At 43.4% G+C, this 21,773-nt stretch overlaps 1 protein-coding gene across 2 annotated transcripts in view; it reads right to left on the bottom strand.

Annotated features, from left to right (window-relative positions):
* LOC147716747 (dehydrogenase/reductase SDR family member 4-like) overlaps positions 1-21,773 on the bottom strand; it is a 142,396-nt gene that overhangs the window by 59,550 nt on the left and 61,073 nt on the right. For both annotated transcript variants that reach the window (XM_086923688.1, XM_086923687.1), the window contains exons 7-8: positions 21,357-21,491; positions 8,110-8,165 (exon numbers count right to left, since the gene is read on the bottom strand). In XM_086923688.1, coding sequence (XP_086779814.1) covers positions 8,110-8,165; positions 21,357-21,491 — 191 coding nt within the window. The remainder of the gene's footprint in view (positions 1-8,109; positions 8,166-21,356; positions 21,492-21,773) is intronic.

Consider the following 21,773-nt stretch of genomic DNA (forward strand, 5'->3'; position numbering starts at 1 on the left):
CACCTTGGGCACCCATCTCCTCCCCACCCAGGGCTACACTGGCCATATGACGGGGTGGTACATGGGGTGGCACATATTGTCCTTTCTGAGGACATTCGGGATCATACCAACGGTGTCCCACCTGCTTACACTGAAAGCAGGTAACAGGCCCCCTATGAACAGGTTTACCTGTCGGGGGTCCTGACTTCTTTGCAGGAGGAGACTGGGAACCCTCACCCTGGTTCCCTTGGGAATTACTTTGGGGACCTTTTTAGAACCCCCTCTGTTTACCCTTGTTCCCCCCGCTCTTCTGCTGGGGACCTTGCCCACCTTTGGTGTAGTCTCCCACAATACCCTTGTGGACCCTGGTACTGACCCAGCAAACTGGCCTCTTCAGCAATCTTTCTAGGATTAGTCAACTTGCTATCAATAAGGTGCTGGTGTAGCTCTGGAAAACAATTAGCAGACAAGTGCTCCCTAGCAATCAAATCTTACAACTCTTGAAAATTATCAACATTGCTACTCCTCACCCAACCATCCATAGCTCTGCAAAAGGAAGACACATATTCTACCCAAGTTGTTCCCTCCAGTTTCTTACAATATCTAAACCTCTGTCTATAGAGCTCTGGAGTTAACCCATACCTTGTCATCAGTGCTTTCTTCATGTCGGCCCAAAGACATCCTATGAGAACTGGGTAAGTCTAACAAAGTTTCCCTACCTTCAGTTAAAAAGCAGCCCCACAATCCCTCTCCCCAAACCTTCTCAGGGACCCGGGGGGGCAGCATTGCTATCTCATAGACTGCAAACCACTGCCCAATATCTTCTCCTTTGTGAAAATCCTTGATGACATTCTTGGGAATATATACCCCGCCGTCTGATGGCACAGGTGGTGCGCTGCCACCAGAGGGATTGATTTCTAAGCCCTTGGCCTCGATCTCCAACTCCCTCAACATTCTCTTCTGCTCCATTCTCATTCTCTCCCTTTCCAAAGACAACCTGTTATTCTCTGTCTCCCTCTGACCCTCCATCTTAAGCTTAGCCAATTCCAGCTTGAGTGCCCTATTGCTCTCCCTATCTTCCAGTTGTCAGGGGACAGGTCTTTGGAAGAGATGCTGCTGCCAGGTGGGGTCGGCACCCCTTCTCTGGCTGGAAACTCTGGCCTATTAATTTGCCCATTTGCGTCCCCCACAGGCTCCACCATAGGATCAGGGGCATTTCTTGCTTCTTCCCAGGTCCTCAGCACCTTTTGGTAGTCTTCCTTTTTAGAAATGCCTGGTGTAGCAACTTTCAATTTTCTGCAGAGATACTTGAGCTGTTTCACAGTGTAGGTTTCCAAACTCTCTTCCTCAAAATCAAGATCCATAGATGCAACAGATGCTGGTTTACGTATGACAGTAAAAATTGGGAGTCTTCAGGAAAAACTAACAGTCCAAGGAAAAAGGATTAAAAATAAAAGTATGTGGTCGCGTTTGGTCTGCACTCACTAGTAGTGTACACCAATCACTGTATATGAAACACAAATGCAAAGTCCAAATCCTCACTGCTGACCACCAATGTTAGATTTGGGGGTCTCTAGTTGCCAATGATTATCACCTTTGTCCAAATGGGGACCCTTACTTCTAAGTCAGGATAAGGGGATTATACTCCTTAATAACCCCTGCTCACCCCCTTGGTAGCTTGGCACGAGCAGGCAGGCTTATCTCAGAAGCAGTGTGTTAAGCATTTGTGAATATACACAGTAATACAGTGATCTACAGATTGACACAATACAGGTTTTATAAAAATAAGTATTCTTTCTATAGACTTAAACACAAGACCACAAATGACAAAAATCCACAATACTACACTGAAGATTACTTAGAAGATAATTAGAGTCTCTTAATTCAAGTTGTTGGTAAATGCGACAAAATTCTCAACAAAATACCTGGATGCGTAACGCAAAGTAAGCAAAAGGCTCGCAAAAGGGGAGATGCGTCGGTTCTGTGATCCGGGGGAACGGTTGTGTCCTTCCTCAATGCTAGCCAGAGTAGTGGATTCCTCCTTAGCCTTACCGGAGCGAAGGTGATGCATAAATTCTCGGCTTGCGGGCCCATTGCGTTGCGCAAAATGGCGACTTGAAGCGATGTAATGATCCAGTTGCGATGTGAGAAGATGGCGCCTTTGATGCGGCGATGCGATGACCCCCTGGCAGACTTGCGACGACTCTGTACTTTGGAGCCGCGACAGGCCCTGCGACACTCTTCTCCGGTGATGCAATGGCGATCCTCTCGATGTTGTCACGCTTCTCCGGTGATACGACAGCAGGCAGCTTCGATGAACACACGCTTCCAGGGAGATGCGGCGAAGGCTCGCTTCTCTGGTGTTGCGATGATTTCAGCTTCGGCGGCGACACGCTTCTTCTTGATGCGTCGCGCTTCTAGCTCCCAGCGTCACGCAAGTGACTGGAGTCAGAATTCCCAGCAAGGAAATTCCAGAGGGAGCTGGAGGTGAAGTCTTTTGGCCCTGAGACTTTAGCAGGAGGCAAGCACAGTTCAAGCCCTTGGAGAATATTCTGTAGATGAAAGTCCTTACAAAGTTCCTTCTCTTTTCCCTTGGCAATGAAGCAACCACTGCAGGCCAACCCAGCAAACAGCACACTGGCAGAGGGGCAGTCCAAACTGCTGCAGCTTCCTTGGTTCTTCTCCTTGGCAGAAAGTGTTGTTCCAGAAGTGATCTAATTTCTTAGGATCAGGGTCCCAATATTTATACCCCAAAAGCCTTTGTTCTCTGAAGGCAGAGAGGCCTCTGTCTAGTCCAAACCAGTTCCTGAGCACTTTGTTTACATGACTCTCTTCTTCCTTTCACTGTGCAGGGCAGGGACATCAGATGCCCCACAGGCTGTGGAGCCAGCACAGGGGAGAGAAGATATAGCTCTGGAGCACTCTGTTGACATGATTCCTCCTCTCCTTTCACAGTGCAGGGCAGAGACATCAGACAAGCCACAGGAGCTGGAGCCAGTATTGTAGAGGGAAGCCCCAGCCCTATTCAGGTCCCAGGTGCACTCCTCCCTCCCATCTGGATGTAAATCTCTCTATTCACCACTGGGCTGTCCCAGCCTGCCTCCTGGAATTACCCAGCCCTGTCACTCACAAACCCAGACAAGGAAAACACAACTCAGCAGAGGCAGGCTCAAATGGTTAGGCAAGCAAATACCTACTTTCTAAAAGTGGTATTTGCAAACACAGAAAATTAAATTAAACTCTGCTAAAATATGTATTTTATTATTCTGAGTTCAGGCATACTAAATTCAAATTTCTACCATGTTCCCTGAGTCAGTGAGGATTGTAGGAATGTAACAATCTTAACTGCCCATTCTGGCCAATGGGAACAGGTAGCTTTCAATAGTGAAAAACGAAAATGGCTGTAATTTATTTAATGCGATTTTATATAGCGCAAACTCACTATTAGAACATGCTACACACAGCAGAACATGTCCTACCTTGTAATTACAATGCACCCTGCCCTTGGGCCTACCATAGGGGTGTCTAATATGAAGGAAAGGGAAGGTTTAGGGACTGGCAAGTGGGTGCACTTGGCCAAGTCGACATGGCAGTGCTAGACTGCACACAGGCCTTGCCATGGCAGGCCTGAGACACACTCTACAAGCTGCTTCTGTGGGTGGCACATCCAGTGCATTTGATTTACACTCCCTGGGCACACATGGTGCACTGTACTAGGGGCTGACAGGTAAATCAAATAACTCAATCATGGAATAGCCAATTAATACATCAATTTAACATAGGGAGCACTTGCACTGTGGCACTGATTAGCAGTGCCCAAAGCGTAAATCCAGCAAAAACATATCAACACAGAGGAGGAAATCCGTCAAAAATGGAAGGGAGACTCACGCCAATGATGCCAGGTCTAACAGGAGTTTTCTGGAGCTACCTCTGGGGCGCCATGGCATTGGCGGGTTGCTAGAGACAGGACACAGGGCGTAGTCGGATGGGAGCTGTCGGGAGATGGAAGCCTCCCAGACAGCGCAGCAGAGAATTACGTGCACAGGCCTGCACATCAGAAACAGGAAATTAATCCGACAGGACAGCATGAATGCTGTATGCAAAAAGCCAGAGTAAAAATCTAGATGGCTTTCTCCTGTGTTATATTTTTTAAGCTGAAAATACAGTATCACTATGGTATGGCTGTCCTATAGCTACAGATGACAAAGCAGCAGCAGGGCTGCTTCAAAACATTTTACAACGTTTATTATATCATTTGAAGAACCTAATATGAGAATGCTGCCCATATGAAGTCCTCTACATAATATGTAGGCATGTTTTTCTCTATCTGAAATTGTTGTTTTATCAGTCAAGCCATATGTCAGAAAATAGGGAAAATCACAAGAATAAAAGTACTTATCTGAGAAACAGGAATTGATGTGTTTCCTGAACCAGTAAAAAGTAATTACAAAATTGATTTGGGGATAATGGAGGGAATCAGTGCTGTGGACTCTATGAAAGAGCAATGAAGGTGGGCTAATGCACATGCTGCAGTTGTCGTGTGTCTAACTCATTGCTCACAAACTTGATTCCCACAAAAGTAATTGTGTAGCTGTGAGATGGTTCTATGAGGTTGATGCTAAGCAATTTCTGCGTTTTCAGCCATCCATACTTGGCAGGTTGGGACTTGTACGGCCTTACTTATGAAACTACAAAGACTGGCCCAGCAGGTCCGACTCATACTCACCCTATTAGCATGGGGCAATTTGTGAGTCAAAGAATTTCTCTATTGGTTGTTTTGAAGCATTATTTCATCTGTGGCACTGCTGAGCAAACCAGTCATGTTGTGAAGACATGGCATGGTAGTTGTACCCTTATTTCTCTGCAGTAGGGGCATGAACACAGCTCCTAACATGTCAGAGTTATCATGAGGGTCCCTGGTATGGATCGGGTCTTGCTATGCTGAAGTATTATTGGTATGTCTTTGTCTAATACAGAAGTGTAAATGTGAAATGCAATGGATGGATCTATGTGTCGGCATTTTACTTTTTCAGTATTTAGCATGTATGATGTCACCTCCTGTTTGGCCATTGGCTGTTTTGGCAGAGATGCTTTACTGGTAGGAAACACTTGTGGTGCCTATTTTTGTGGGTGAGTGGTTGTGCTTGTTTCTGGGGTTGTAGCATTTTGCTAACATACCAGTTTTAACGTTGGGGTCATTCCTGGCATGCGTCTAATGTTTCTTGGCACTTGTGCAGCAAAACGTCTCATTGTGATTACTTTTCATTCAAGATTTTGAAGTAAATATATCCTGTAAAACCCACCCATTTAATTCCATTTAAAGAATGCTCTTAGTAGGAATAACCACCCCCCACACACACACCAGGCACACATTCCCCATTTTAGATCGAGCCTAAACAGCGCTTGCGCTGTAGGCGATCTGTTATCTTCACTTTATGGAGTCAGACTCCTCCTTTGCTTATGATTGGCTTATCTGTCTGTCTTTTTAAATTGAGAGTACGGTAATGGCTGATGGGTGTTTCATGCCCCACCTTTCCTTTGAAGTTAACTTCCATGGAGTATTGCCGCAGGGACGCGCACGCTGTGCTCTCATAGTTTCAGTGCTTTTATGTGGACACAACATTATGGAACTTAGGAATCACATTGCCAGACACTTAGCTCTCCTCCATGCGAATGTTATTTGCAGAACAAAGGACCACATGTGAACACAGCAGTTCAGATGCTAGTGGAAGATTGTCGTCTTTAGCCTGACTTCATCTGAAACCATCATCGGATGATTATTTTATTGTAAATGTTCTTGCCGCCATCAGGAACACAATGACCATTAAATGTTTACAGTAATACGCTTACATTATGTTCCGTGTAACAAACCTGAAATAGTAACAGAGGGAGAACAACAAATGGGTGTGGGTCTTCGCTAATCCTTCAAGCTTTGCTGTGAAGCACTGATCTGTCTTGTCCTTTGTAACTCTCAGGGAGCAGGTTCTTCATCTCCTTTGCACATACCAGTGTGAGGGCGGATTTGGCCCCTGTACGCCCTAGGTGTGACCCGCCCCCTGGGCCTTGAGAGGCACAGCTCCTCCGCAGTGTACCTGGTGGCTCCACAGTGCACACTGCAGTGATCTGTGCCGCACTCAAAACCAGCAACTGTTACTTGCCGCTCGTATGTTTTCAAGGAATCGCTTATGATTTCAGTTTTATATTTAAAAAGGGCTGCAGGTTGCAGCCAATACGATCACAGTATGGAGAATTTGACCACAGTACCAGCAGGCAATGGTCTGTTTGAAAGGATCACAGAAGCAATTTCCTGTTAAATAGACTCTGTGCATGAAGAAATCTGCATTCGGAGATCCCTTTGAATTTTAAAGCCCCGCACGACTGGCTTTTAGAGAGAAACTGCAAATTGGGATTTCTTTAAACTGGAGCTATTAAAGTCCAAGCCAGTGAAACAATTTAAGTGCATCGCTTTGTTTAAAATGAGCAGTTTTCGCAGCTGTTTTTAAAAGTAGCACAATGCCGTTGTTGTTGTGAGGAGTCTTCTAGACAGTGCTGCTAGCTGCTTCTCTGGTCTCATTGGTAATTCCTCATTCTAAATCCTCTAGACAGTGCTGCAGCTGCATCTCTGCTCATACATCCACTACAATCCACACCAAAACTCATAGGTAAAAAACATTGCCATTTACAATGCCAACATCTCTAACTTTAAAAAAAATGCGAGAACTATTGCATTGGAAATGCTTGTTTATCTTGTTAGTTTGTGTGTGTGCTGTTCGGGATGTTGTGCACATTGCTGCATTGTTTATTGTGTGTGGGGCGTTGTAACTTGTGTTGGGTCTGTTCTCTATGTTGGGTAACAAAACATTTGCTGAATCAAATTATTTATGTCATGGAGTATGTTATTTATGTTCTACTGTGGGTCAGTTGAGGGACTGGACTTTGAGCTGTGCTGTGTTGACCAATGTCTTAGGTGTGTATTAACCCGTTAAGTGCTGCCGTCGGCCGTTGAACGTTCGGAGCACTACCTGGCTGGTGCTGCGCACGTTCAACGACTGACGTAGCCCCACGCCGCACTGCCGCAAAAAAACGGCTGCAGTTAACGGGTTAAAATGTCTTTCCAGCAACATTGACTACATTCTTCTTCCATAGACTCCTACGTTGAGATTTCAAATCAAGGACACAAGTCACACTTCTGTGCTCTACTATACTTATTGTGTGGAGGAGATAGGGAACAATTGTATGATGAAACAACGCAGGGAAATACTCTGCATGCCTTTACCACGCATTTTCTACCCCACATTTCTTTAGGTCACATATGCTTTTACAACGGATGCCTTTACCACACATTTTTTATATATAACTATATATATAAACAATGTATTTGTAGGCAGTAACCTCTCACACCCCTGAACTTACTTTAAATGTGTGGTAAAGGGATACGCTGTAAAAGCAAATGCGTTCTGAAACATTCGTGGTCAAGGTACAATTAGGTAAAAAACTTGTTGTAAAGGCTGTTTCCCATAGGGAACCATATACCTGGTAGACAAATGTTCAAGGCCCCATTTCGGATTGGATTTTGGTTCCCTCGTCCATTTACTATAAAATCCAAGGGTTTCCTGCCCAAAAGGAAGTCAAAGACAGCCTCAGGTCCAAATTCATTCGCTACTCATATCTTTTTAGGTGCTGCCTTGAGACCTGATGACTGGAGAGGCTTAAGATACCACTTCCTGACAACATCCTATTCTTAGTAGTGTGTTTCCAGAAGCTTTGAGTAAAGCTGAGACCAACAGAGAAGTTACACAAAGGTTACTCCCATTCTGTACCACCATACATTAGTCTATAAGCTTCCTCCGTTCTTGCACTCACACTCCATTCAACCCAACTCAGCTACAGTCACAGGAAGAACCTACAGCTGACTTTTCAGTTTTGAAACTTGATGAAGGCACAAAAGGGCCCTTATACAGAAGCAGGGTGGAGGGGGGAGAGGGGCATGCTTTGTGCCCCATTGCCCACTCCCTACTTTTGCTACTGCTGATTTGCGGGGATATACAAGTTCTGCTCTAGTTGCATTGTGTAAATGGCATTTATGGTACACCCTTCTTATAATACAACGGAGTATCCCAGTATATTTACCTGAAAGTACTGAAGGTCCTAGAGAACTCCTCGGTCCATGCTTCATCATTCCATACCTGAAGACAGAGGCGGGTGTACGTGTTAACATGCAGTCTCATGAGTACACAGTTATCATCAATGGTCTGACAGCATTCTTAGATATAATGGGAAGGAACAATAGTGTTACCAAGCAGCCATTCCGCATCAGCACCATCCTGCTTCAAACAGATGCTCCCTCGAAGAAGCCCCTTTACCCAAAAACTGCAGCCACAATCTTCTTCTTTTCTAGACCTATGACTTACTATAGTCTGTGCACATACGTCCATGTCTACTTGCAGCCAAAGGCCCCTTAGCCATCCTTTCATAAACTCCTGTCTCTCTTCCTCAGTCCTTGAAGCGGATCCTGGGCCATACCCATGAGGACATCAATTTAACCAACACTGAGTGAAGTACCCACAGCTGGACCAGGAGGAACCACTGTAAGAATGTTGAGGCCTATTTATTCTTAAACATTATAAAGTTTAACAAACCACATTAGTAAAGGCGAATGTCATATCTTTTCTGCCCTGTTAGATGCAGGGTTACAGGATGTTGTTTTTCAATCTGTAATGTATTGCTTGTGATACTAAGCAAGGTTGAATGTGGCATTGGTTAAAATTATTTGTTCGTCCTTTAAGTTTGCCAGGTGTGGATTTGCTGCTTTTCCCTGGTAGGAGTCACAACAAAGAATCTTTTCATTGCTTTGCTTTCCCTTTTGTTCTCTCTTGCCTTCACTAATGCAAAATATGCCTTGTTTCTTAAATTCCCTGTTGATTCTCTCCAGGGTTTTTCTCTTAGTCTCCATCCAGCAATATTTTTTGGCTCATCATTCACATTGTGTGATTGTACCTTAGGCCTGTACACAGTTTCTTTATAGTCGCAAATCTACACTCTTCAGGTTAGTTGCCTGTTCTTTGCACACACCCCTGTTCTCCTTTTGTCTCACCCAGCCATTCCTTTTGGGGTCTTTAGAGCTCTATTGTGGTAACTTAGCATTAAGATTAATGGTTATAATAGAATGTAAGTGTAGAATGTAGAATAGTAGAATGAATTCTTAGAATGCAATGTGGCAGATGCAGATGCTAGTCAGACCTGAGTTGTATCTCAAGCTGGCAGCACCCTTATTCTTACCACTCCTACTTACTTAATAGAAGATATACAACTTATCTTGCGTGAGTAATCACTACAGAATTGGCGACGTAGTGATTTGGCTTGGATCTAATCACAGATGAAGAGTTGACTAATTTGTATCATTTTGGAGAAATCTCACAGTGAGCATAAAAGGGATATGCTTCATATTTAGACAGCGAGCACAACGATCACAGTCTTCCATGGATCTTCATACTTCAAATAACTACATTGGCGGATGGTGAGCACAATATTTTTTTTTAAGTTGTTTTGTTTTCTATTCACCCTTGTTAACTCTATACGGGCTGTCTGTAACGTCAGTTCCATCTTTTAACCCCTTCGATGCTGATGACGAGCTCAGCTCGTCAGCAGCCACGGGGGGCGTGTGCGGATGACGAGCTGAGCTCCTCATCTAACGCGGCTTTTACAAAAAAGCCGCGTAGCGCGAAAATAACCGCCGCAGCGATGCGGTTAAACATACGCCCGTACCATGAACAGTCTGATTGCAACAGCTTACCTTTAAAAGATACGCAGCATTGTCAGTAGTGTTTTCGCTCCATCAGCGTTCGATGCATAGCCATTCAGCGTCATCTTCCGGCAGAGTCTCCAAAGGCGCACTGCATTGTGGGTAGGCTCGACATGACCCGACGCTAAGGTTACGTTTAGCGGCCATTTTGAATTCATTATTTTGAATCTGTGGCTGATTGCACGAACATCGAAGCAAGAAGTACGAAGACAACGCTTCCCTCAAAGGTATTTATTGTTATATACAATCATTTTTGGACATTGTTTTGTTTTTCATAAGCTTTCAAGGGTGCTGTCCAGCGAGAATTTCAAGGATCGACTATCTTCAATGAAAATCAAGTAGTTGGGAATTGGATTGGGTGTAGCACGAAGTGTACTTCCTAACACTCATTCTGATCTACATTATTCCAGTAACGTGTTCGATTACCATATTGTGTCTATTTAACATCATTTTTTGCATTTGTTGTAAATTTGAGTATTTTTACCATGCCTTCTAGAAGGTGACAGTTCCTCTAGAGAAACACCTTTACATGGCATGAATTTAAATTTCCCAAGAGAATGTTTGACAGTTCCTGGTGATCCACCAATTTCCTGGTTGGATTGGAAAGAGTATTTCCTTAACTTCATCGCTAACATGGAGATTGTAGGTGGGTCATTTTCTCCTGAGAGGAAAAAGAGGATTCTTTTATTAGGCTTGGGCCCTGAAGGATTACGGATTTATAATCAGCACAAGCAGAACAGAGACAGTGGTGACATTGACGTTTTTAAAGCAGCTCTACTGGATCTAGATTATCATTTTTCCACTAGTGTTTGTATTGCGGTCACTAGGCATGCATTTTTTCAACGAAAGCAAGAAAAAAGCGAATCTATAGATGATTACGTATCTGCATTGAAAAAACTTGCAATCAAATGTAGAGTTGCTCAGCTTCATGATGAGTTTGTACGTGATCAGGTTGCGATGTGTGCTAAAAACAAATCTATCCAACATAAATTATGGATGGAAGGTGATAGTTCAGTGAAAGAGATTATTGCCATGGTTAAAAAAGCTGAGCTGTCTGAATGGTGTGCTAAAGCGTCATTAGCCAATGAAAAAAAGATGTGGAAGTTGTTAATAAAATTTCTGATAGCAGGAGCAATTATTAAGGTAACAAAGATTCCAAAGCAGGGTTTGTTAAGAATGATAGAAGTGAAACAAAAAAGTATTCTGAATTAGTTTGCTTCAGATGTGGCAGTCATTCACATTCAGCTCATTATCCAAAATGCCCTGCAAAAACAACAAAATGTTTGGTATGTGGTATTGTTGGTCATTTTGCTAAAGTATGCAGGAAAAAAATGCATAAAAATTATAAAAGCAAAGTTGCGTGTATTCACGAAACAGAACTAAATTACAGCTCATCATCTAGTGATGAGGATGTTCAAGTACTAGTGTCTCAGAAAAAAAAGTTTTTTTGAATATTTCTGATGGGTCGGTCAATAAACCTTCGTGCCATGTTTCTTTAGGAGCGGTTCTCACCCAGCTAGCTGCTGACTCAGGTTCCCATTTCACAATTGTTGCTCAACACGTTTGGGATGAGCAATTCGTTTCCCAGATTGGGGGTTGGCTAGAACCTCCTGACATTGCTCCAGAGAGCTATACTGGAGACAAAATTGATATTGTGGGTTTTAGAGTTTTGGTCTTTAGATTCAAGGGAAGACATGCTACCTGCAAGTTGTATATTTCTAAAGATGGGCCGTCCTCTTTTGGATGGAAAGATCAGAAGAGCTTAAATATAATCTGGATCCGAACAGCAAGGAACAGGTGTTGGTCTCCTGTGATAGTGAAGACACAAAGAAATGGGCACTCAATGAATTTCCGTCTGTCTTTTTAGATGGTATGGGCAAATTAAAAGGTTTTACCCATCATATCCGCTTAAAGGATAGTGCTGTCCCAAGGATCCATAAATCAAGAAGTATAACAATGATCATTAGGGAAGAAGTCAAATCTGAACTTGAGAAATTGTTGAATCCTAAGGTGATTGAAACAGTAGAGGCAGCAGAGTGGGTTTCTCTGTTGGTCGTTGCATGCAAGGCCAACGGAAAGGCCCGCTTATGTGTGGATTTGAGGTATTTAAATAGTCAAATACTTGTTGATCAGTACCCACTTCCCTGAATAGACGAAATGCTGTCATTCACTAGAGAGGCTAAGTGGTTTTCCACTTTAGACCTATCAGTGGCATATCATCAAATAGTCCCGGATCCTGACAGCAGGCATTTGACATCCTTCTATACCCCATTTGGATGCTTTAGGTTTAGGTGTATGCCATTTGGCCTAGCCTCGGCGGCCGCCGTTTTTCAAAGATTAATGTCAAGATTATTTGGTCACATGCAAGAAGTAATTTTCTTCCAAGACGACATTTTGATAATGGGAAAAAAAAGGGCTCATCATGACACCCTACTTAGACAAGTACTCAAAATTCTTTCTGACAATGGGTTGGTTGCAGAGTTGAGTAAATGTAAGTTTTCAGAAAAATATGTTACGCACCTTGGTCATGAGATATGTGATGGATGTATCAAACCCAAAGCAAAATTGGTTGAAGCGATTGTTAATTCTCCTGAACCTAAACCAAAAGATGATCTCAGGCCATTTTTGGGTTGGCAGAATTTTACTCCAAATTTGTCAACCAATTCTCACAAAAGACTTATGAAATGAGAGTATTAATGAAAGACAAATCCCCATTTTTGTGGAGTGAAAGTTGTAAGAAAGCTTTTCATGACATAAAGTTAGCAATTTCCAATTCTCCTATGTACAGGGATTTGATCCTTCTGCTAAAACGTTCCTTACCACTGATGCCAGTAAAACAGGTTTAGGAAGTGTTCTTTCACAAGTATCTGAGCAAGGCGTGGAGGTTGTTATAGCATTTGCTTCACGTTCCTTGTCACCATGTGAAGAAAAGTATTCCGTCATTGAACAGGAAACTTTAGCCTGCGTGTGGCGCATTTTCTGAAGTTTATTTTGGGGAAAGAATTCACGCTCCGCTCCGATCACAAACCCCTGACCAAGTTGTTAACCACTGAGGGTTTATGCAGAGCATCAGCCAGGATTGAAAGATTATCCATGAGACTTCAGGATTTTGTGTATACTATAGAGTATGTTCCAGTGGTCAAGAATGTCATAGCAGACTTCTCAAGCAGATTATCCTTGCCTTTGAGAGAAGTTGACCATAGCTCATGGAATGATTGCTGTGTGGCTGGTGTGTTTTCGGATCCCCAAGGTTTTTCTAAAGACGAGTGGGAAGGGGAACATATAAAAGATTTGGTTCTTGAAGGAGTCAAGGGTAGAATCACTAATGGTTGGCACACTCATTCGAAAGCAGATCCCCAGTTCAAACCATTTTGGGAAGTCAGAGATGAACTGAGTGTTGATGGCACGTTTGTTTGCCGTGGTGACAAGTTAGTCCCACCTAAGGGTGTTCGTTCAAGAATTATTATTTTAGGACATGAAGGGCATCCAGGCATCTCTAGAACCAAGAAGAACATTAAAGCCTTATACTGGTGGCCAGGGATTGACTTAGAAATTGAGAGATCTGTTAGAGAATGTATGAGTTGTGAGTGTTCAGACAAAAGTCAAAAAACACTCAATCCGCCAATGTCTGTCTTAAGTTGACCCAAACTACTGTGGGAAGAGTTAGTGTTGGACATCATGGGACCCATGACTTGGCAGGATGATTCTTTGAAATATATATTAGTTCCAGTTGATTTGTTTTCTAGATGGATTGAGTTAAAGGTTGTGAACAAAGTGAATACGCAAATTGTTATCAGTTTCTTGGATGAGTGTTTCATTAGAGAAGGTCTCCATGCTTCTATCCTAACTGACAATGGAGTGCAGTTTAAATCTGAAGCTATGAACGTTTTCATGGAGTCTACTGGAGTCAAGCAAAGGTTTTATGCCTTATATCATCCCCAAGGAAATTCCGTAGTGGAAAGAGTTAATAGGGTGATTAAAGGTACCTTACAGTTAGCCAGCAAAGGAAGAAAAGATTGGTGTAACGAATTAGACAAAATGCTATGGTCATATAGTAAAACCATGCATGATACATGTGGAGAATCTCCTTTTGGATTAATGAGAGGTAGATTTCCTTATTGCAAAATGAATCCTGTGTGGATGGGCAGAAGTAGGAAATATTGTTGGTATGCAAGGATGGTCAGAGAAAACATTAGCAAATCTCAAGAAAAAAATCAAATGTATTTTGACAAAAAACATGGGACCAAGGAGAAACAAGTGGAGATAGGTCAGTTGGTTAGAATCAAAACGTCAAAGAGAGTAGGGAAGCTTCAACCACGATTTTCAGATCCCAAAATGATCACCAAGGTGATGCACAACACAGTTATGTTAGATGATGGTAGTATTCATAACATGAGTAAGATTGCTTTTGCCAGATGTTCTAAACAGACGCGCAGCTAGAGGGGGTGGGGGAAGGGGGGGGGGGGGGGGGGGGTCCGCCCCAGGCGGCACTGTTTTATGGGCGACCACAGCGCGCGACTCTGGTGGCCCTACTGGAGCATTATCTGTATTGGTCGACTATTGGATGGCGGCCGCGGGAGTAAAAAGAAGTGCAATCCGGCGTTGCGCGAGTGAGAAATATGACTAAAGGGGAACAGTGTGAGGCAGCAGCCTATCCCCCCTAGTCCCGCTTCTAGCATGCGCAACGCGAGGACGCAGTGACGCACTTCTTTTTACTCCCGCGGCCGCCATCCAATAGCCCTTAAAGGGTGATATTGTTACAAAAAGGGGGTTGAACCCATGCAGTCACGGGGACCTGGGCGCTATGTAGTACATATAAAAGGGGTCCCCGTGGAGAGGGAAGGTGTATTGTAAATTTACATACACTAGGATTATTCAGAGACCACTAAAGTAAAAATTAAAAATTAAAGCAATTGTGAGATTGGCATGTATTATTTAATAACCAATACTACGGAATTGTAAATTGCAGTACAAAGTCATATAAATTGTGTAAGAGAAAAGTAATACAGTATCAAGAAGTAGCAATACAAAATTATTGACGATTAACAAGCAAAAATACATAGAGTGTATTTCACTCTATGCTTTGGATTTTTGACCTAGCTCCGTTTCAGACCCCCCATTATAGTCAGTGCTGATTTTACGATTAAAATGAGGACACAATCATGTAGCCTATTAATTGCAGTATAGCCGCAATTTCATTCAGAATTGGCTTTAGATGCTCGTGGTAGTAACTCTTCCATGTTACTTGTTGGGAGTTTTTATTTAGCTCCGCCCCAGACTCCGCGTTGTACACACAGCGGAGTTCGTGTTCAGGACCCGAGTAGACGCCGGTACCTGCGCCCTATGAGGTGTAAGGAACTTATCAAAATAACACCCCAATTCCTGAAGCAAAGTAAATCTGATCTAATCAGGAAAAAATGCCAATTCCTGAGTGCATATCACTGGCATTAAAAGTCATTAAGGGGAGAAATGCCCATGGAATTGGGGTGTTATTTTGATAAGTTCCTTACACCTCATGTTTTGTACTGACCATTGTGATTCTTTCGGAGTTCTTGATTAATTGTTCCATGTTTTAGTACAATCACGAGCACATTGTTGTTGTATGTATAATTACATGTTCACTACTGTGTTTTTCACTGTTAATATTTATGATTTGTTTTTCATTGTGTCTAAGTATATGGCAATACATGAAGTTGATGACGATCTTTGTTCTGTATAGATAAAAAAACAATTTGATGATTGAGTAAAAAGTAAATGACATAAATCAATGTCAGGATAAACGAATAAAGTTGTGTTTATCCTCCAGTTAGCATTCACTGTCTGAATTTACAATTGCGGTCTAGGCAAAACTCCCTTTTCTACATTACAGTGCGGAGACAGCACACAGAGCCTGCAGCTACAGTCACTGACGCTTCGCAGTGAAATAAGGTACTGTGACTTATTCTTTTAGTTGTAGTACATCACCTTTATGCATTTATAAATGCCCAGCGGTCATCCGGATCTGCCTGCGGCCGTGGAACCGAGAACTAGTGTGCAGTGACACAATCTGTCAATAGATTTGTGCAAAAGTGTGCAAACTTGTTTTGAGCCGAGGTGACTTAGCTCCCCTGATTGTGGTGCCACTGAGTGAGAATCGCTGTCGAGGGTCTGCTACCTAGCACCTTGTAACAGAGGGAAGTGCTAGATTTAGCTACTGCAGCTTAATCATCCCGTGGACCGCCAAAAACATAAATTATTTGGTGATATAGGTTTGAGCCGACCCCAGCTCAGAGAGGTGAGTTCTGGCATGTTCACTTTGGTAAACAACCTAGATCAGTGAATCAAGTTCCCTGCCGGGACCGCCTCGCAGGCTTTCCTCATGAATGTATTAAGCAAACAGCTCCCAATTCATACTCTGAACGGGGTACTGGCTGCAGCCCCCACGCAGATCTGGAGGGCCTCGTTTTCTGATTTGATTGCTAGATGATTCCAGGCGGAAATGGGTAGTTTGGTTATTTTTACCGAATTACCTTGGCCTAGGCATGTCAGTCACACAGTGGAAATCCTAGGGGCAGAAAAACCACAAGAATAAGATAAAAGTGGAAATCCTTATTCGTGCTGAGCCTTGGTAGTCTTCATAATCAGTGCAATGCAGCCATAATATTTAGTGTAGGGTGACAGTAATAATAATAAAAATAAAATAGGAACAGACTGGGCTATATGGTCATTGCCTTGTGGCTATTGAAATCAGTGCAGAGTGGGCAGCATCTGCAGTCTTGTTAGTAGTAAGGCCACAGTTCTCTGCCTCTCCCAGACTCAAAACTAAAAGTTGTTGTCCTTGTTCAAAGTCAATGCTGTCGTTTCAACCCGGATTGTTCAAAATATTGGTTCTTCATCAGGCCAGGCTTCCAAATGAGTCTTTGGGAAAAATCAAAGGAGAAGATTTACAAGCCCCTTGCGCCACTTTTGCATCACTTTTCACATGTTAAAAGTGATGTAAAAGTGGTGCAAGAGGCTTGTAAATCTACCCCCAAGTACTTATGCTTCACAAAGGGCCTTGTAAAAAACATATGGTGGGAATGCACACATATCTGTGCAACTCAGTAAGTGCAGGCTGTTCAAGAATCAAACAAAAATCTTAAGTGTTTTTTTTATTGTTTTATTTAGTAAGATTTTGCGACCAAATGTAAGTCTCAATGAAACTTGTACCAAATGCTTTACTTAGTCAGGAAGTGTTTGGTCCTGTTGCACACTTTATTTCAGTGAATTCTTAGAGATTCTTGTTGCTCAAATGGATGCAGTTTCTGATATTGATAAGTTTCCCTCGTCTTCATTGCTTGATTTTACTTGCGAGAAAGTGTCACTCATTGTAGTTGAAATGTCACTCATAATTACTCTGACATTATGAAAATGTCACACGTAGCAATCTGAAACCCTGGCAGCTATGCAGAGTAAAGGCGGGCAAGGGAGAAGACAGAGAACCGGATACACCAACTGGGGCCTGTGATTTTGCACTGCTTCCACCGCACGCAGTAGAGGGAAAATAAGAGGTGAGATTTTGCTTGTTCTGCACTGTGGGAAGTGAGAAGAAGAGCTGTTCTGCAAAGCAGGCACCAGGGGGTGGAGACAAAGTCACTGTATTTTTTTCTCGGTTACGTCGTGTCTTGGGGGTGAAGGCAGAAAGGCAGCGGCCTGTCCTGATACGGCACACGCTGTCAAAGAGGGGATCGGATATATTTGACACTGCATGATTTGGCGACAAGGGGGAGCAAGGAAGGATGTGTGGATTGGAACTGCAGGCATTAGAGTGAAGGGAAATGTAGGGGGGCATGTTGTGGCACTACCGTACAGTAGGGTGAGGTGGACACGCCAGGCAATGTGGCTTAGGGGGGACAAGGTTGATGTGTTCCGTACTGCTGCATGCCCTGTGTGTAGGGAGAGCAAGATGGATGTTTTCTGACACCCCCTAAAGTGAAGGGCGTGGAGATGTGTTCTCATGCTGACACGGCAACGGCATGGATTGGTGTCAAGGGTGTTAAGGGAGATGTGCTCTACCCGCATCGTGTCATGGAAACATGGGGGCATGCTCTTATTAGGCATACACCGCTATATTTTCCATTTCCGTGTTTGATTTTAGGTGCCTTTCCGCTACAGCTCTGCATCCTGATAAGTGCTGGTAAGGCAAGTTGGCGGGGCCTGGGATTCTTAAGGAATGAGAACACATCAGTTAAGAAGCTAGCACTGTTGATAGGCCTGGATGCTTTGGTGGATGGTGATGATGTAAACATGCAGGGTCGTACTTTTTTGTTGCTATAGTGGCTTGCTGCTGTGGTGGGCCACTAGTGCAACTCTCAATTAATGCAGGCTGGTACTAGGTTGGTGACAAGATACTCAGATCTTAGAAATCTCCCTTGACTTGAATTGAACTTAGCTGTTGCACACACTCCAACTTAGATCGGCACCAAGCAGTAGGCACTAGGAGTTTGGCAGAAAGTCTCTGGCTGCAATTGTGTGGGTCTGACTGTTGAGACTGGTGTGACTCTGTTGTAAGGCCAGGCTATATGTGTACCACCCTGCCCCCACCTCCCCTCAGCAGTTCATGCTGTTCTGAGTTTGTCATTGCATTATTGTACCTCAAGTCAGAGCACATCACGTTTGTGCATGTCCCCACTGCTTTAATGGGGGGACCATCATGTTTGGTCATTTAATGTCAGCTGTAGATCATGGATCCCCAACAGTGTCATGTATGTGTATGTTTACATTGTGCTAAGGGAATTACCAGGTAATAGTTCATGCATCTCTCTGACGGATGTCACATGCGGTTTTTCTGAGTCCCAAGATAGATTATGCAGTCTGTGTGTTCTCCTTTGTACTGCCGGTCGCCGGTGTATTCAACTGTGTAGCCTTGGACCGTGTCATGTATGTGCATGTAACTTGCATGATTGATCAAGGTAACTATTAGCAGCGATACTACGTGTTTCACGGACCTCTTTCAAGTGCTCGCCGTACTTATTCCCCAGCAAACCCCCCCCCACAGGGGCGGCAACCTGTGGGATAGCTCCGGGCGCAACTAGCTACACCTCTGGTTCTAAATCTAGTAACCAATTCAAGGAGGGAGATGGGGGTGAATGTGCTGGTAGTATGGATGACTACTGGTGGTTGAATCCTGTTACTACAAGGGAGTCGAGTTCTGTCCATCCAAATGTTGTTCAATCTCATGATAGCATTGTTATTGATGATGATATTTCTAATGTGACGGATAATGTGGATTTGCGTCTTGAGTCCAATTCAGATCCAGTTCCAAATGTCTCTGTTCCTGAGAAGTCAGTTAGTGACACCAGTGCAGAATAACAAATCTACACCAAAAGTGGAAGAAGGGTAAATGCACCTACATTTTTAGAAGAATATATTTGTAAGTAGAGTTCTTAATGCATGTTCTTGATAATCATGTTTTCTCCTCTTTTTTTATTTATTTATTAAGAGGGGAGATGTGTGGTAACCTAGTATTAAGAATGTAACGTGGCAGATGCAGATGCTGGTCAGACCTGAGTTGTATCTCAAGCTGGCAGCACCCTTATTCTTACCACTCCTACTTACTTAATAAAGAAGTTATACAACTTAACATGCGTGAGTAATCACTACATCTATTTTTCATATTTTTTCCAGTTTGTCTTTTTAAGTGGCCCTGGGATCTTGTGTAGTGAGTCAGTGATCAGCCAGCAGTGGCCTCGGTGCTCTTGTTAATTTCAATTTAATGTGTATGTTTTTCCTGCTTTTGAAAGGTTTTATAGTCTATATCATGGATGCTGGTTCCAGGTGTGCAGTGATGTATGCTCTTAACTTACCAGCAGTGCTGAGACCTGCGTTTGTGTGTGGTCACCTCTCTCTGGGAGCGCTTACAGCTTTTCCATGGATCAAGGCTTCAAACATCCCCATCCACAGTGAGAAACTGCAATGCGGAGGTCCTGCCGCAAATGTTACCCCCTTAGCCACGAGTGCGGGCCCACAGTGTGTGAATGTATTGAAACCCGTGCCCCCCAAATTTCATAAAAAGCTCTGTGTAAACTGATAAACTTGAATTGCCTGCATACCACTTATACGAGGCCAGAGGAGTCAATTCATTGTACCTCAATGTGCGAGTGACCCTCCCTTGGTGCCAGACCGTAGATGGAGACGTTGATCACATGCCGTGGGATTGCCCTAAACGTAATGAATATTGGCAACAAATCACACTCTTAGTTACCCCGGAACGCATAGGAACATAGACTGCTCAGTAGAAGCTTGCATTTTAGATGCCTTCTCCCACCCCAAAGACAGGAATATTACAAGCAAATTTACCAATTTGTCATTCCTCATAGCGAAAAGGCAAGTGGCAATGCGCTGGAAGAGAAGGGCGGCTCCATCCATTCCGCAGCCTGAGGTGAGTAGTCAGAGTACCCGAAGACAAGGAAAGGGTTAAGCAACCCAGACTTTGTGGCATTGGATGTAGTACTCTCCAAATTTGGGAAAGATGAGATCGAGATAACACACCAAGCAAGGAATGAATTAAATAAACCTTCCAGCAGCCGGCAAGAGAGGTAAATGATTAGCTTCCGACCCCAGCCATTAGCTGCTGGATCTAAGCAGAATTTCATGTCCGTCTCCATCACTCCTCTCTAACCCTGACAGGGAACAGTATATATAGGGATTATACTATGGTGCTTGAGTCACATGAATGTAGAGTTGAGTACCGCTGCCGCAGCACATTGTTTAATAATGAATACTTTAACGAGTTGTTATAATTTATATTTGTGTTCTTTCCATTTTCTCTTGTGACTAAGATGTTGATGAGTCATTGCAGGACAGATCTTCTAGTGATGATTATGCACAGGGACAAACTTCCCAATATCAACATTTTGGAAATGTGCACCTACCCAAGAGGACTAATGTGTGTGTTGGAAGAGACAAAGACACCGATTTTGCATTAGGTTGTACAATGTGCAGCCTGACTCTGTTTTGTTATGCAAAACAATAACATTGTGGTTTCAAAAATAAAAAGTAAAAAACACCAATGGTGCACTCCTACCATCTTGATGGGAGGCAGCAGGTAGTGACCTCCAGAATGGTTCCTTCTCTTTCTGACATGCATGGCCTTTGCGGCACTTATAGTGGTACCCAGGGGCACTTCACTCACTCCTTCCAGAATTATGCCTAGGGCACACCAGTCATTCTCTGTGCTGAAAGGGGCTGTTCACCCAATCCCAGTTTCGGGTGCCAACTCTTTGCAAAGGAGGAACTTTATTTTACATAAAACTTCGGTGTTGGGGGTTTTCTCTGTCTCTCCTTGGTGGGCGGGGGATTCTCCCACCAACTAAACATAATTTGTGGCTTCAGGTACTCCTCTCATGCAGGGCTCCAACAATCACAATGCACCAACAAATACTTTAATAAAGGAAAATCAATCCAAACCCCACTTGCTGTGATGTTTATCAGCTTACCCTAATATCTGCATCTATTTGACTCTTGCTTTCCAATCAGCCATCAGTCACCCCCACAAATACCTAACCCTAACTGATCCTTTTCTTACCGTCTTCTACTGTTGTGCCAAGATACTCACCACACTGCCGAACTTGGTCCGCACGAGCCCTGGTGCCACACAGTTCACTCGAATATTCATGGGTGCTAAGGATGTTGCAAGAACTTTGGTTAGACCGAAGAGGGCGGTCTTACTGACACTGTAGATCCCAATTTTCTGAGAAAAGAGAGCGAGAGGAAAAAGGTCATGTTCATGAGGTAAAAGAAACAGATGTGTGAAAATAACATAAGTGATAAGTGCCTTTGCAGCGGAGTCCCCATCATTTGTGCTAAGTGACACTAAGTGAAGCAAAGCTAAAAGATACCAAGATGGTACCTTAATACTCACTACACCCTCTACATGAAGTCATCTCAAAATGCCTCTGGAAAGATAGTGCATCTCTGTCTCCCATAATCTAGGCATTTACCCATGTTTGGCTTGTTTCTCCTCTTTTCCTCA

The sequence above is a fragment of the Lissotriton vulgaris genome, chromosome 5, assembly GCF_964263255.1.
Source record: "Lissotriton vulgaris chromosome 5, aLisVul1.2, whole genome shotgun sequence".
Classification (NCBI taxonomy): Eukaryota; Metazoa; Chordata; class Amphibia; order Caudata; family Salamandridae; genus Lissotriton; species Lissotriton vulgaris.